Source organism: Nomascus leucogenys, chromosome 2 (assembly GCF_006542625.1).
Source record: "Nomascus leucogenys isolate Asia chromosome 2, Asia_NLE_v1, whole genome shotgun sequence".
In the NCBI taxonomy this organism is placed as follows: Eukaryota; Metazoa; Chordata; class Mammalia; order Primates; family Hylobatidae; genus Nomascus; species Nomascus leucogenys.
The window spans coordinates 103,409,765-103,427,940 of NC_044382.1; the positions used below are offsets into that span (position 1 = coordinate 103,409,765).

Consider the following 18,176-nt stretch of genomic DNA (forward strand, 5'->3'; position numbering starts at 1 on the left):
CTTTGACTCACCTTTAATTTATTAACTTTATATTAAAAAAGAGATTTAATATGTATGTGTTAGTTCAGTGGCCTTATGTATCCCAGGATAATTGCATAATTTAACATCATGGTAGTCTTCTCAATTTTGGGTCTTGGGAATAATTTTAAATAAAGAATAGAGAACTGGAAGTCTTAAAGGTCTGGTGAAAATTGTACTTCTGGCTTAGGATCTGTATTATCTTTTTTTCCTCCAATCGTCTTTATCCTCTTGCCTACATGTTACCATCCTCACTTTCAACTCACACACCCCATGGAAGATAGTGTTCAAAAAGGAATATTTTGTTCATTAAAACACATTACAACGGGTTTTATGTGGCACATCCACAACTTTATTTTCTCCCATAGAATTCAGATATAAGCATAAGCAGGCAGATTCAAACAGTTTTCCAAACAGAGTTAAATGTAAGATACTAGGCAACACCTTTCAAAATAACGGTACCACATCTTAAGTAGTTAGTAGGTCACACGCATAGGAAATGCTGGGTAATGTTTTGACTGTCGGTTCAATCAACTAACATATATTTATTACTTACCTTGTAGCAGGCAGTGTTCTATTTGCTGGGGAAACAGCAGTGAATTAAACAATTTTTAAAAAATCCCTGACTTCATGGAGTTTACATTGAAGCAGAAGACAGACAATAAATACATTTTATAGTATCTTAGAAGGTGATAAATACTATGGGAAAAAATAAAGATGGGAAAGGTAAAAGGGAGTGTTGGTGTGTACATGCAGTTTTTAAAAGGGCTACAGAGAAAGTCGTGCTAAGACAGTGACATGCAGGCAAAGAAATGAAGGAGGTGAGCCTTGGGTGACCCAGAGGAACCGACAGTGGAAAGACCAGAGAAGTGGCTGTGCCAGGCATTTCCAGGAATATCCAGGAAGCCAGTGTGGCTGGAGGAAGGTTTTGGGGAGATCGGACAGGCGGGGGGTTGCATGGGTGGTAGTAGGTGACACAGAGAGGTCTGGAGAGAGTGGCAGGTCTCTGAAAAAACTTGGCTTTAACTCTCATTAATGGGGGAGGTTTTGAGGGATTTGATTTGAGGAGTGACATGCTCTAATGGCTGCTATTTGGAAAATAAGGTAGAGAAAGGACAATGGAGGGGTAGGAAGAAGAGTTAGGAGGCAATTGCAATAATCTAGGTGGTGGAACGTGGTTAGATTCTGGATATATTTTGAAGGGAGAATCAATAGGATTTGCAGACGTCAATATTTAATCACCTAATATACCCTCATATTATTATTTGATGCTGAAAAACAATTCACTGAGCTTAGCCAAGCCAGTTCTTTTTTTTTTTTTTTTTTTTCCAAGGAGAATAAGCATTCAACAAGGTGCTAAGACTACATATTTCTAGAATCTGACAAAGAGGAAAGTTTAAGTTAAGGAGAAAGCAGGCAATTTTATGTTTAATTTCTATTCATCTTTTCCTTTTAAAAAGTTATCTTTTTACAGTTATCATTAATGGATGCTAACATCAGGTCTTTCCACACTATGTTATGTTTGACTTATTTAGGAAGTATCCTCCTGTCACTGCATGATTCAAGGGCAATTAAAAATTATGGCAATTTCAACCAAAATAATAGTAAATGTACAACATCAAACTCTGTAAACTTACCACTAAAAAGCATGGACTACAGTTGTATTTTTAAAAAGTGACTACACATAGTTAATATGCTTATCTGGTTTGCTAAATAATCCTTTAAATGACTGGCTTTTCAGACCTAAATTTTACAGCTTTGATTATCTGCCACTTAAATACACAAAACCAATCAGAGAAATACTAGTGATGGACCTAACCATTAATTAGCTCCGTAATTATTCCTTCCTTTCATCCTTTTATCATTCCATTTAGGCCCTCTGATAGGCCGCTCTGCTTGCTGGGAGTACCTGGGTTATGGGATGGACTCTAGGATGAAGTTGATGTCTCTAAAGTGCACTATATTCTGCAAAGTTCCAGACAGTGATATAAAGCAGTCCTCTGCAATGTTTTTATTCAATACCGTGTGGCTAGAAGTGCAAAGAATGAAGGCAGCATCCAAAGTTGAAGGATATTTTGTTTCTGATAATTTTTGAGAGCCTAAATATATGAGAACACAGATTATATAATCCATTGTCTCTCTCTCACTCATTTTTGTCACAAGACTAAAGCAGACCTGTGGGTGTCAACTGGCTCTTCCTGAAGCCCTATTATTTTGGCTAAAAAGAGTCAATCCCTCTCCTTAGCAATGCTAGAAACTGGAGAATTTGGTTTGGATAGAAAACAGAATGGTGGCAGTGCTGGTTGAGAGCAGGGGCTGTGGGATTGATTGCTTTAACCACCATGACAGCTAGGAAGGAAATCAGCGTTCCTTGAGGACACGGCAATTTTCCATGTTGACAATTTTCTAGAGAGAAATAGGAATGCTTTTTGAAGCATTCATTACTTATTGAGTGGCTGCTCTGCTCACCTCAGAATTATAAGTATGATTAAGACATAGTCCAGCTCTCAAGGCATGCACAGTTTAGAGGACACGATAGACATGTAAATACACAATTATGATGCAGAGTTGTAAGGGCTGTAATAAAGGTATGTGAAGGGTGCAACAGGAGCAAGGAGAAGGAGGCATGCCATTCTATAACTCCAGAACATAAAGAGGGAAAGGAAGCAAAGACTTTTCCAGTGGCTATGACTCTGGTGATCTATGGTGATTGTACAGCTCTATCACAGTGCTTTTAAAAGCGAAGGATAATGACATAAAAAGTAGGCTGACATTTTATGATGAGGAATATTTTGCTTAAATGTATTTGTATATTCCTTTAATAGTCTCTATAATACAAAAACCTAGATATGTGTTACCTAACTACTATAAACTAGACACATAAAAATATTACATTAAGACTCATACTTTTATCTATAATCTAGTTAAATACTAAGGGCTATTTTTTCCTATGGATCTTTGTTTTTTTTTAAGTCTCCCATGAGAATTAACACTTGAGAGACTCTTTTACCCTAACTCATAAAACAGAATCTATAACAGAATTTAAAGCATATATTCTATGGTCCCAATCCTTTTTTGGGGGTTGAAAAGCCATTTCTACAACAATAAAACAAACATCAGAATTGTCTCCAATGGGCATCTTTTCTGGCAATCTTCAAAATGGCACCAAGGATTAAATGGGGTGCACTGACTGGCTAAGTCTCTCTCACTCTTAGTCCTTGCTCTTTGAGGTCACGACACTGACACATTGATAAAGAACTGTGAGAAAGTCTGTACCGCCCCTGCTCACTTGCTACCTGTTTTGTGGGCAAGTGGATGACTTCAGTTTGTACAAACTACTGGTTTGAGCATTAAAGTCACTCAAAAGATACTGAATGATATTCTTGCTCCTGGAATATAGAGTTAATCCTGATTCATCAGTGGTGGGCTTTGTCCAGGGTCATTTTGCTGCTGACAAGTAGCACAGTTTGCTGGATGTGATGTGTTATAAAAATGTGTGTGTATGGGGACCCAGTGACCACCTCTTTGTTGCCAGGTCTGAAAACACAGAAGGCTTTCAATAGCATGGAAAGCAATTCATACCCATGGGGGCCTTTTGTTTTGAGCCTACCTTGTACAAATTAAGTTCTTTCATTTAATTTTCTCAGTTGCCACAGTTTGAAATAACCATATTTTAATCTTTTAAAAAATATAATCAGGCCGGGCGCAGTGGCTCACGCTTGTAATCCCAGCACTTTGGGAGGCCGAGGCGGGCGGATCACGAGGTCAGGAGATCGAGACCACGGTGAAACCCCGTCTCTACTAAAAATACAAAAAAAATTAGCTGGGCGTGGTGGCGGGCACCTGTAGTCCCAGCTGCTCGGAGAGGCTGAGGCGGGAGAATGGCGTGAACCCGGGAGGCGGAGCTTGCAGTGAGCCGAGATCGCGCCACTGCACTCCAGCCTGGGCGACAGAGCGAGACTCCGTCTCAAAAAAAAAAAAAAGAAAAAAAAAATATATATAATCAAGGTTGCCATCTATCCCTTATAGAAACTGGAATTTCAATCATAACGTATAATAATGTTATAGTTGAGGGAATTCCATCGTGTCCACCAGAACAGAAAGCGGCATATGTTGAAGACATCTTCCATCCTCCCTTTATCACTGGAGATGGGGCTTTGACCTTATCCTTTTCCATCAACTGACCTAAACATATTTTAAACATCTGATAGGTAGAATTACATTAACTCACACTTTTAACTAGGTCCCCACTGGGTCTGATTCTGGGACTGAATAATAATAATAAGACTTCTTTTTTCTCACTGAGTCATGAAGCAGATTTCATTATGGCAAGAAAATTGACACCCTAGAGTTGTGGCTTTCAACCTACTAGATATAATACTTTTTTTTCATATTGAAGATTTTGTAATGTCCTCTTTACTAGCCTGGAATAAAACTGACTGACACACAATTTCAAATTTTAATATAATACCAGAACTGTATTATAAAGGAGGACTAAATAGAAAGTTGTTTACAATAAAATCATACATTGATTTATTCAACAAATATTTATTGAGTGCCTATTACGTGCCAGGCCATATGAACAGAAAAGGGAAATGTGTCCGCTGTCTTCAAATTTACTTATAGTGGGAATGGAGGAGAAAGAGAATAAATACTGAACATAGTTACTAGATATATCGTATGTTAGAGACTGCTACGTGTTAATAAAAAAACAGAAAAAAATAGAGTAAGAAAAGGGGTTTGGAGAGGGTAGAGGAGGGGCACTGCTTATAGATTTAATTGGGGTGGTTGGAATAGGCCTCATAGAGAAGGTGAGGTCTGAGCAAAGAACTGAAGGGGATAAAGGAGTAGCCAAGTAGAAAAGTGGAGAAAAGTAGAGAAACACTTCTGGAGAAAAGTGATCCAGGTAGAGAAAGAGCTAGACCAAAAGCCTGGTGTGCTTGAGGCCTCTGATACTGGGGCAGGGTGTGCAATGGGAAGGTTAGTAGAAGATGTCAGAGAAGTAATGGGGAATAAGGTAATTAAGTGCCTTGGACACCATCTTAAGGTCTTTGGTGTATACTGTGTGAAATGGCAGCCATTTGCAAGGCTTGAATCAATAATACTATGTATTTCAGGATGTAATCTAGGCTCAGACAATCATGAAACAGATTTTAAATGTATATCAATATCTATATTTAAATGCAGGATTAAATTTTCATTATGTAAATTTTCATTATGTAGGACATTTAGCATCCCCAACCCCAGCTACCAAACACCAGTATGCTCCCCAGTCATTATGGCAACTAAAATTCCCTCAAAAATCTCCAGACATCCCCTGGGGCAATACTACCCTCCTCCTAATTGATAATCATTGTCTAACAGCAATAATTCTTAAACATTTTGATCTTAGGAACTCTTAAAAATTACTGAGGATCTCAAAGAGTTTTTCTGTGGGCTATATCTATCAAAACGTACCCATGTTAGAAATGAAAACATTAAAAATATTTATTAATTCACTAGAAATAATAAATCCATGACCTGTTAACACTGGAGTAATCAAAGATTATGTAGCCCTTGGAAAACTCCATTGTACACTCACGAAAGAATGAGAATAAAAAAGGCAAATAATACATTAGTATTATTATGAAGATAGTTTTGGCTTCAGAGATCCCTGAATGGGGCTTGGGGATCCCCAGAGGTTCCTGAACCACACCCTGAGACCCAAAGCTAATGGAAATAGGTAAAGCTCAATGTAAATATGAATTTATTTCCCCTGGGATATAGAACTATCTGCAAAAGAATATTTACAGAATTGTGTGTAACTAGATGCATTCTTGAGTCTTGGAATTGAACCATATTGATATATGTTGGGAAGCTCAAAATTTATGACAGAAGAATAAGAAGGGAAAGGAGACAGATGAGAAACTGGAAAAGAAAGAGGAAGGAGACTATGGGACCTATAAAATGAGAAGAGGCTGTGAGAAAATTATGCCTAAGCTTTTAACAGCTTAGATAAATTATGGTAAGAACATTTAAATACTTCATTTTCAATTCATATTTAATATAGAAACTATATGCAAGTGATTCGTTACAAGCTTAGAAACACAAAAGTTGTTTGGTCTAAAATGAGAATAAAAATACATTAGAATTTCCTTTGTTTTTGCAAGGCTTGTTAGATACTTTAGGACTTATAGTAAATATATACTCAATTAGACCTCCCTGCAGAAAAGCATGAGGTTTCAGATAAGCTTTCCTATAAGTAAATTAATTAGCTGGAGAGACCTTTTGCAGTGAAATAACTTTTTATGCTTAAAAAAATTAAGTACTCTATTAGGTGATTAAACATTTTAAATACATTTTTAAAAACTAATTAAAGGCAATAACTGAAAATTGTCATCTGTTAAGTCTTTGCCTTTAGAATAATGTCTTTGTCTCTTTATTTCTCTTTTACAAAATATCTCATCCAGGAGTCTGTTATTTATCTTGGTACCTGCTACAATATCTTAGAATCTGAAGGCTTGGAAATAAATCTTAGAGGTCAAGTTCAAAACGTCATCCAGGGCTTGCATCATCTCTGCAACCAGGTAGTCCTTCAGGCTCTGCTTTGAAAGTTTTAGTAATGTGGAAATCATTACCTCTACAAGAATCTTTGGATCTATTTTTTGTTGGCAATTGTAATTTGTGGAAAATGTTTCTTCACATCGTGTATAAAATTATGTCTCTGTAGCTTTTTATCTATTCTATAATTTGCGTTCTGTAGTAATTAGAAAATCTTAATGAAATGATAGGCATGAAGGGAGGGTACAGCATCTATCACATAGGGAATATGTGATCAATGTTCATTATCTGCTGTCCTCTGCTGGACACTGTGGATGGCTTGCTGAGCATCCATTCTAACTACTTGCTAGTGTCTCTTCCTGATCTATAGAGGACATTAAGCCTAAAGTGACATTTCTAGATTCCCTTGCAGCTAGAGATGTAGATGTGATTTAGGTTGCATGAATCAGATGTTCTTGCCTAAGACTTGATATTAGAATTCAATTAAGTGAGAGCACATGGAGTCGATTTTACTGCTGCAGACTGCAAGCAGGGGTCATGTATCAGTTGTCACAGTTGTCTTCTCAACTCGTTAATGTCAACAACTCCTTGGTTCTGCCATGTGGCTTTAGAACTAACCTCTAGAGACTGAACTTAGAGTCTCTTTTCTTAGGCCCTTCCTGCCCCCCAAAGATTCTGTGATTTATTTAATATTTTATTATAAATCCCCTTCTGATTAAATTTTCTAGAAGAAAGTTTGCTCTTTGGAGCTAAACCTTGGCCATTTACCCCCCTTGCTAGCTCTTATCTACATTCTCCTCATGACAGGCCTTTGGATAATTGATAAAAGAAATCATATGGCCTCAAGTTCTTCTTTTCTCCAGTACAAATACATCAGTGGCTTTTGTGGAAAGATCTAGATCAGCATGCCTGCCCTGCCATTTACAAGCTGGTGTGTGTGTGTGTTGATCATGGAAGAGTTACCTAACCTCTCCATGCCTCTTCAGTTTTCCAAATTATAAAGTGGGAATAATAATAGTCCCTAATAAGGTTGTTGTAAGATTAGTTATGTATGATAATTCTTGCACCAAGCTCAGGTTAGTGTCTGACATGTGATCAGGGCTCAGTAAATGTTAGTTGTCATTATTATTGTTATTATCGTCATTCCAGCACTATTCTCAATTGACTTGATTTTAAAACACCAGATATACCAGTTGAAAATATATTCTGGTTAGTCAATGTCCTTCTTTAAAGAGTATTCACAAACTGGATTCATACCCCAGCATATCTGATGAGTCCACTCTCAACATTTCACCTTTATTCAATGTAACAGAATTGATGTATGTATAATTTGCTCTCATGGAGTTTAAACTCAACTCAAATCCTAAAGTCTCCTCTTTATTTTCTATGGTTAAAGCAAGATATCACAGTTTAGTACTCAGGAAAGACTTTGGATTTACACTTTTTAATGTTCATCTTGTTGAATTAAGCCTATTATTTGTCTGTAGTATAGGATTGTATACATATACTGGTCTCACATACAATGAATTAAGTAGCCCTCCTAGCAACTTTGATAAGAAAGCAGTCAATTACCTCCTCAAAGTAATTAGTAAACACATTGAACAGCTTAGACCAAGGACAGAGTCCTGTAACCCACTTGGCATCCCCAGTGACATCAATCCTTTAATAATTACTCTTTAGGCTTGACTATTTAGTCATTCACGAGTCCAACCATACTATCGTTTAACCCAAGTATCTCTGTAGTAAGTTTTTTTTTTTTTTCAAAAAATCTAGTTAAATCTAGATCCTCTCTATTTGTAGCATTTCCTTGATCCATTGTTCTAGAAAATACATCACTTATTTGCACAATTACGTTGTAATGTAACAAAATATTTTTTAAAAGTTTAATTTTAAACAATGATTCTAGCATCATGAAAGTATTTCTTCAAGCACTGAGTGAAATCCTAGAGCTAGCCCTCTGAGCCAAATCAGCAATTTGCTATTTCTTTACTCAAAGGATCATTTTGTAATCTTTGTTCTGCAGAGCCTGATTAATTATTTTATAGTATTTCTCTTTCCCTCATTTCCCATTGATAGTGGGACCACCACTTTCTCAGCCCGTAGTCTTTCTCCTCTAGTGCATATCAAACCCAATTATTAATCTCTTTTGTCATCCCACCTATTCTTCCAGGGCAGTATCTTCTAACCATGTGACCTGCATATAAATCACACATGATTTCTGTAATTCTCTTTAAAACACTGTCTCAGATTCAGGCCTCATCAGCCCTTGTGCTAAATTATCATTTTCATTCCTCTTTTTGGAGATATTTGATAACAACTCTTTGGTTTTAGAAGAACACTTTTTCTATAATCAGAATTTGGCTAGGTTTTAAAAATGCAATTACTAAAGAAAGTAAGTTTTATTTGTATGTAAGATGTGGTGACATAAAAGAAGGAAGAACAATGATTTGCTTTCTTCCCCTGTGATATTTTTATTTGTTTAGGCCCATTCTTAAGGAAAAGATTTATATAGTATTAATACATTTATCACGTATATGTATATAATATTGTTTTCTAAACCAGGTATATTACCATGATAAGAATAGCAGGTGTTGTATATTTTTGATGCATTATAAATTGCATAAAATGTCTTCTCATAGTATACTATCTGCTTAAAAGTCTTCTATGAGCATAATTATTAAAAAGCAAATGGAACATTAGCTTATATAATGGAAATAAAGCATACTTTCCTTGAGGAATGTCCTATATATTCTATGTTAAAGCTTAGGGTTTTTGTTTCAAGCAATATAATTTTCAGATGTTAAGATAGTAAAGTTAAGAAACTATGACTATTTGCACATCCTCTCTTTTATTTGGTAGATTATTTTACCTCTGATAATATACCAAGATGAAGGACTTCCACTATATTTTATACAGTTCTTTGAATGAAATTACATAGAACTTAAAGATTTTATATTTTATCTTCTTCCAACATAAATTTTAAAGAATGATTGTAATATCTAAGGCTGCATTTATCGGACATCGTCAATTTTATTAAATATGATGATGACAATTAAAGGCACATGCTATTAATTCAAACTGCTACAATCCTATTTTAAAAAGCAACTTAGCGACTTCTTCCAGTTGAGCAATTGTATTCTACAGGGCACTTGAAGTAACAATTACATATGTCTTAAGCTATTTGCTAGCGTAACCCACCAAAAGTTAATTTTTTTAAAAGGACAATATCTTGTCTATGTCATGTATATGTGCTTGGTATTTCTCCAACTGTATATAAAACTTTCAAAGATCAGTCTTGCCTTTTTCTGTACAGCTGCCTTTTCATTTTCTTTCTCTGAATAGACCCATAATGTTCAGGGAAAATATCAAGAATAATAAATCCAAATCCTTGTATAAAATATACCTTCATGACACACTCAAGCTGGAAATCACAGGAACCAATAAAAATGCAGGCAGCCTCCTGATAATGAGGTCAGAAATACAAATAAATTTACTTTTAATGAAGACTGGAGGCACAGTAATCAAAGTGTTAAAATTCATTTCATGCATATCTGATTTGCTTCTTAGCTGATATTTACCACGCAATTCTGTGAGAAAGTAGAGGCCTAAGATGCTCCAGATAAATGGCTCAATTAATTGTACAGAGGTAGACCTCTTTGAGCTGAGCCAGAGCTGTGAGCTCTTTATTAAAAGCACTATTCTGTAGCCCATAACCTTGTTCCTTGACTCCTCTCTGGTTTCCAATTTAAACAAGTCCCCATGCGGCCTGCTCTAAAGGGCTTTGTCTCCCTGTCATTGTTAAGAGAGCTGAGGCATCCTGGAAGTGTGAAATCAGACCTCATGAGTTGAACGGTTCCCCAGGGAACGCCGGACTGCGCAGAAGGTCAAAGTCATGGGCCGGACCATCTAAAAGTGTCTGATCGCCGGTCTGTGACACAGCAAGTTGGGGGTGGGGGTTGGGGGGGCGGGAGCTAGACTGAAGAGGACTGAAATTGAACACATCTTAATTAAAGCCCACAGACAGCAAAACAAAATGTTTTCTAGGCAGCCTGTCAAATGGGGCTTAAATTTAGCTCTGCTAATGAATCTGAGCTGCTAACTGTTATTTCTTAAGATAATAAGACTCTCACGGAAGCTGATAAAAAAACTGTAGCATGTCTTTTTCTGCTGTTTTGTTACTTAAATATTTTCCAACAATGAAGACAGTTTTCCAAAAGAAAAACATGGGAAAAGTCTATGCAAATAAAGGGGTAGTAAACATCTCTCTTAATAACTGGTAGGTTTCCGGACTACGGGGCTGGCAAGTCGCAAGTCTTTATGCATAGCCTTGTTTTAGAAAAAGATACACTCATTTAATGGGACTATTTCAGTGACACATTCTATTAACTGTAAAATTCTCTCTCTCTCCCCCTTTTTCTCTTCCTCTCCCTCTATTGTTTCCTGAAGGAGATGGTACATTAATTTGAGAGATCAATTCACCTGGGGTGGAGAAGTTTTATATTAGTGTACCTTTCAGTACAGTGAAAAGGTAGGACATCTTTTGAAGGGTTTCACAGTTCTCCCATGTCACTGTTTCTGAAACTGAGTGGCTGGTCTCCCTGGGGAAGCTACGACCTCTTCCTTAGGAGCTCAGAAAAAAAAAAAAAAAAACAGAGAGAAAGAGAGACAGAACCCAGGGGAAAATGAAATGAAGGGGAGGGGCGGAGGAGAAGAACTCTTTTCTCCTTCTCCTCTTAGAACTTGAAAGAACCAATAGGCCAGGTCTAAATACTCTGCAAAGAAAGCCTCACTCAATATAGGAGACTTGGAATGTTCTGTTGAGGCAGAAATTAGGCCCTGCTCAAGGGAAAGAACAATCAGAAGCTAAAAAAGACAAATGATAACATGAACTATTTCCTACCACCCAAAGAAAAAATATTTTCCCGCCACCCACCCCACCCCACCACACCCCACCCCACTGGCCTTTCCTCACAATGTGTAGAGCTTTAAGGAAAACTTGATCTAGCTGCAGAGAGAATCTTCCCCAGTGAACGCGGGGCCAGACAGTCTCTAGGTCTTGCTTTGATGGTGCGGAAAGACATTAACCTTTTCACTGGTTAGTTGAAAGGTAAGTAAGTTGTACTGAGAGGTATTTTTCAGTGACTCAAATTTTTTCCCTTACGAAGAATTTAGCTGACCAACTTTTCAAACCAGAGTGCCACTTTCTCAGGCTGTGAAAAGCTGCCCACAATTTGACTGAAATTTCAATCCACTCTTGTGCCTTGCTCAATGCATGTGTATGTGTGGGAGTTGTAAATTGAGGCCTTAACCACCAGAGTTAATCTCTTTTTTAAATCTGTATTAACCTTAATGATTTGAAGTGCACTGTCCAACACTGGGCTATTGAGACCGAAGAAAAAACTACCCTCGACTATCAACAGTTTATTAGGGGCTTAACTGAAGTGACCTACTGTAGTAGTGTTCAGCTGAACAAGGCTATAGGCTTTTTGTGGAAAGGGAAAGAATTGAGGGTTTCATTAAAAAGTAATTTGTGCTTTATACTCACTCATTCAAAGAGAGTCTCAATTGCTCTTTATTCACAGAGAGTTAATACAGTATCACAATGTTTCTCAATGAATGTGTTGTAACAAAAGAAAAATTTTACATTTTGAAAGGGAAAAATTCTTTGTAACTGTAGTAAGATTGATGGCTACTTAAAAGACTATAGAATCTTTCTTTCCTGTGCTCATGTCTAATGATGGAATATTATAATTTAACATTTTTTGCTGAAACAATGGGAGTTTAACTTTATGTTCAGATCATTAAAAATATCTAAAAAAATAGAGCCAAGTTGTTCAAATATAAATTTGTCTCGTTAGACTTATTTAGAAAAAGTGTTCTGAAACCAACCGTGTATCTTACAGTAACAGGCTCATTTGTACCATGTTAGAAAATATTCTTGCCTTAGCACAGACAGTTACCAGTGATTTAAAATCTCCCCTCTACATCGACAAAATTCCTAAATGGACCCTAACTTGAGGATTTGAAGACAGCGCTAGTCAATTGCCTCTTTTCAAACTATTGCCTAATAACTTGTAGAGGCTGACTGTCATTATCCACTGAGACGCACATCATATCTTTAAAGTTCTTTGAACAAGTAAAACAGAAAGCAGACAAAGAACTTACTTGTGTCCCAAATTTAATGACAAAGACAAGGAAGCATCAGGATACATGTGTGCGTGTGTGTGTATATATAAAGTATCCTTTACAAAAGTAAAAATTATTTTTAAAATTGGTAGTATATGCAGACATTTCTGACTCAAATATATAGTCTTCAATTTTTGCCACCATCACAAATGTCGTAAAGACCACAGAAGGTCCAAGAGAGAGCAAGGTCAAAGACTGAATTATCTTTTTGCCCCTGAATAGTTCAACATCTCTCTTGTTCAATTCAGAGCACATTAGATTATAAGGTCAGCATGAAATGGGGAATCATTAGATTTATATCTCTAAAAGTGGAGGAAAAAAATGGAGACTCTGTTATTTAGTATTCCCCAAATTAATGTTCATTTTATCAAATGAAAATTATGTCTCATTGAATCCCCAGGGGAAAGGCTATTGTTATTCACATCAATTTACATAGAACCATTAGGAGAGAAATATCTCTATTTTTTTCCAGTTTTGAGAGAACATGTATTTTAACTTCCATAGTGGCACACAGGCCAACTGGGTTAATCTAGTTTGCATATTCATGAAGTTTGAAAATCAGTGGCAGCTTCTCTCCAAAGAAGACAAACTTATACAATTCTATCCAATTTTATAATGGGCAGGTATCTAAGCTTTTGAAGTAAATGGTACTTGTATTTTTCTAAAAGAAATGATTGTGCCAGATTAATTTGATTATAATCATACTAGAAAGAAATTTCATAAGTAGGAAAATGTATACATTTTACATTAATTGTTTTATACAAGGAGCCAAATTAGCATATATGCAAATATTACAAACTACCCACTCTCCCATTTTCAGGTATGCCTGTTTTGAAAAAATATGTGACAACTGTTATCATCTTCTTGGTTACAAATGAGTTGATAATTACCTTTTTAAAGGAACTGTAAACTAATATTTTAAATTTTCTCACACATGGTCACTTACTAGGCAAATATTAAAATATAAAAATATTGCAGTTTTGGAACAAACATCTGCTATTTTCATTTGAAGGCATGTTACCTTTTAATTTGTTTTTGATTCTGTTAAATGAATTAAAGAAGTGCACAGTGATTTCAGGTCCTTGGATGGTAGAAAAAGCACATTTCTTCCTTTGAAATAAGTTTGTTACCTTGTTAGGATTATCTGGCTGAATGTTCAAAATGGTAAGCATATTTCCAGAATGATAAGTTGATATTTTCTTTCAGAAACAGGGAAATTTGCACAAATTGGTCAAGCCAGTCCTATTTATTGTCTAACTTGAGATGGATAATTTAAGGAACAGTATAAACATCCCCCAAATCCTTATGAAATTAAATCATAAATGAATGGTCACATTGTTATAAATTCAAAATAATGATTTAATTCTGGAAATTGATGAAATAATTGCCATCAGCCTGTTTGTTAATATGTTACAGAAATAGCATTATGCAAATCAGGAAGCTTTAAGAGACAAAACTAATGTGGACATTTGTACAGCCTTGTTTCCTACTTTAAGAAATTTCAAACAATCTAGAGACTTAGTTTAGACCCAAAATTATCTCTGGGATGTGCCAGGGAATTTGAACGACTAATGAGTTGGATCAGCAACTCAAATATCAAGAGTTCATACCAAGTTATTGAGTATTATGCGCGTAAAATTTTCAGTGAAATATGCAACAGATTTCATGCATGTTTGAATTATAAGCGTTGATGCTATGAGGGAAGCTGATTCTGTAAAGCATTGGTTCAATACCTGGAAATAACAATATCTGGAAGAAGTATTCCTACTACATTGATTAAACTTCGAAGAAGGCAACAATTCAAAAGCCATTTTGCTTTTCAGTGTTTAGTTTTAATACATTACCCTGCCTTTAAAAAGCAGAGATACTATAAAAATCAGGGGGTTGGCAAATATTTCTAAGATCATTCCTGAATCTTTAAATTATTTACTTTGATGATCCATCAGGTGAAATGCAAAGTTGAATTATTAAATGGTGTAGACCTTGTGTGCTGCTTGATCTGAGCAATAGGAGAATTGCATCATCTCTTACCAGTGACGTCAGCAGCCATTAACCCTTCTGCTCTGATGACTTTCACCTGGAGAAATCCCACATCTTTCAGGTTGTGAAATATCCTCAATGGGCTCTGAAAGACCCCAACATCAGTATTAGAAAAGGGAAGTCCCAAGGAGTCTTAAAGAGTGTGCTGAGAAAACATTACATTTTTTAGTTTATCTTCAGACTCTGGAGGTAAGAAAATCAACATTAAACTAATTAATTTTTTTTTTTTTACTATTTTCCTCTTGGTGAGTTTTGGAAATTGCACGTGCTAGCTGAGGATTAAATTACCTAAAGATTGTTTTCTAGTATTTATTTCAAAAGACTTATGCAATTCTACATAAGAACTTAAGTAGTTTTACATAAGTAAGATATATACAGTATCTTTTAAAATAAATCAAATTGATGACTAAAAATAAATTCAGGCTGGGAGCAGTGGCTCACGCCTGTAATCCCAGCACTTTGGGAAGCTGAGGTGGGTGGATCACAAGGTCAGGAGTTCAAGACCAGCTTGGCCAAGATGGTGAAACCCCATCTCTACCAAAAATACAAAAAAAAATTAGCCAGGCGTGGTGGCGGGCACCTGTAATCCCAGCTACTCGGGAGGCTGAGGCAGAGAATTGCTTGAACCTGGGAGGCAGAGGTTGCAGTGAGCTGAGATCGCGCCACTGCACTCCAGCCTGGGTGACAGGGCAAGACTCCAACTCAAAAAAATAAATTCAAAATAGTGAGTAATTTTTCTTAAATTCATAGTTTTATATGCCATTGTAGTATGTATAGAATGGAAACTTTGATGCTGCATAAGGGGTTCAAAGGGTCATTTGTGTTTCTTCAGTATAAATTACCCTTCCACCATCATGAATGTACACCACACACACACACACACCCCTCTATGTGGATAATTGTTGCTATATAAGTAGATTTTCTGAAAGAATTAAAAAAAACACATTTACTCCCATAAATAATTGTCAATAAATGTTGAACAATAAATTATGGAATAGATATGTCTGCTTCCTTTTTCAGTCTCCTCTAGCCAGCAAACCACTCCAAGAAATATTTTCATCTGTAGATATAATGGTTTGGAGATTAGTGGCTTTTTTAAAATTTATTTTTATTTTTATTTTTTTAGAGACAGGGTCTAACTCAGGTTGGAGTGCAGTAGCATGATAATAGCTCACTGTAACTTCCAAATCCTGGGCTCAAGCATTCCTTCCACCTCAGCCTCCTGAGTGGCTACAACTACCAGCATGTGCAACCATATTTGGTTAATTTAAAAAAGAAAAAATTTAAAATTCTGTAGAAAAAGGTCCTGCTATGTTACCCAGGATAGTCTCTGATTCCTGGCCTCAAGTGATCCTCCACCCTTGGCTCCCAAAGTGTTGGGATTACAGGCATGAAACCACCACTCTCAGCCTAATTATCAATATTAAATCTCATGTTGTTGGATATATAACACTCTTCAGACTTTGGGGATAAAAAGATCAACATTAAACTAATTATTTTTTTCTACTATTTTCCTCTTGGTGAGTTTTGGAAATTGCATGGGTTAGATGAGGATTAAATTACCTAAAGACTATTTTCTAGTATTTATTTCAAAAGACTACTGTAGTTCTACATAAGTAAAAGACATACACAATCTTTCACAGTCAATCAAATTGATGAGTAAAAATAAATTCAAAAGTGGAAATTTTTCTTAAATTTATAGTTTTATTTGCTATTTTAGTATGTACAGAAGTATTGAAACTTCAATAGAAAAAACAGATCCAAATGATAAAATCTATTTCACTTCATAAGTTAATAATGGTGATGTTTTATAAGTGTAGCACTTGAAGGAATTAAAAGAGGGAAACCAATACAATAATTCAGAAGTCTAATTAATGGGCACAAATACTTTGAGAGTAAAATGAACCAACAGAATGCTAATATGCATTTGTTTATTTACACTTCATAGCATTTTTCTTATGACACGATCAGCACTTCTACTCTGTAAATCAAAGGTACTTCTTTTTCACAATTTATAAAATGTTTCATAACCAGAGAACATAACATACTTTTGCATAATAAAGTTATATATTAAAATGTTACTAGAGTAAAAAGCATTCCCATCATCATATTAATAATGTGAGAATACTGACAAGCAAAAGCTTACTGCAATATGAATTTTATCAGTCCCGTATGACCAGTCATTGTTTACACTGAAACTATGACCTTGGTGTATTGAGAGGAGGAAATGCGGATATATGAGTAATCTCATAGCCTAACTTTTTATAAGAGTATTTAGCATGAGGATTAACTGTTAATCTTTTATTGTTTTTAAACAGTTGTTTATCACCAAAAATCTATTTAAAATACCCAGGTGACAAGGTTCAGTAAAAATGCACTTCTCTCTCCATTTAAATTCCTGTAAATGAAGGGTTTCACCGTGGGGGCGTTAGACAGCAGAATATAATTCAGACGTTTGTAGGCACGTTGTATTCCTACAGTAACAGCAAGTTTGGAAAGTTTCTTATCTCAGAGCTTACATAATGTTGTAAATCAGGTAAGTCTCTGACCCTAATGATGGGGAATAGTTTTATCAAAAAAGGGTTTCTGTGCTTTAATTTTCAGAGGCAATTTAAATCAAGTTCTATTTTGACTAAAACAAATATAATCAGTCCTTATGTCTGAGAATGCTTTCACATTGGTAGCCTCATTCCACAGACACATTGTCTTCAGGTGCTTCGGCTCTGATCCTCTGCTTCCCATTTGGAGTGGTAATTATTGTTTGAAGGTTTCATTTCCCCAAGTCAGCTGACACTCCATAATTTATTGCAAATTTCAACAGTTTAGGCCAGTGACACATCGATTATAATAAGAAGTAAAAATAAATAAATAAATAAATAAATATGTTGGTTTAAAAATAAAACTTCATCAAGAGGTATTCATCAAGAGGCATTCCTGCCTTGCTATTTACGGTTATTTTAGAAGGCCTAAAAACCCGGATGGCTTCTGAAGCCAGAAATTTCCATAGCAGAGGAATCTATGATTTGCTGTGAATCCTTTCAGCCCTCAATAGATGGGAAAAGATTGAAATGCTCTGGAGAGGAGTCCTCTTTATTTTTTTAATGAAAGGCTGTATAATATATTTTCTCTATGGCTGCAGCAGCTGTCAGGGAGAGCATCTCAGTTCAGCTCTATTACGGGAGAGGCAATACCCCATCCTATGGCATCGAGATGCTCTGAGGGGCCAGAGCTGATTGACAGCTTGTCACCGTGACGTCTTATTCCATCTCTGTTATGGAGAAAATTAATGTCACACCACCAGCCTTATGACTCGCTGTCATCTTAGAACCGCTCACCTTTTATCAATGCTCTAAATAACATTTCAAGCCCATCGTCTCACGGTGGACAATCCG

At 36.0% G+C, this 18,176-nt stretch overlaps 1 protein-coding gene across 4 annotated transcripts in view; it reads right to left on the reverse strand.

Moving 5' to 3' along the window:
- The window catches only part of MCTP1 (multiple C2 and transmembrane domain containing 1), a 596,589-nt gene that overhangs the window by 170,940 nt on the left and 407,473 nt on the right, over window positions 1-18,176 (reverse strand). For all 4 annotated transcript variants that reach the window (XM_030816935.1, XM_030816928.1, XM_030816920.1 and 1 more), the window contains one exon: window positions 14,776-14,869. In XM_030816935.1, the coding sequence (XP_030672795.1) occupies window positions 14,776-14,869 (94 nt within the window). The remainder of the gene's footprint in view (window positions 1-14,775; window positions 14,870-18,176) is intronic.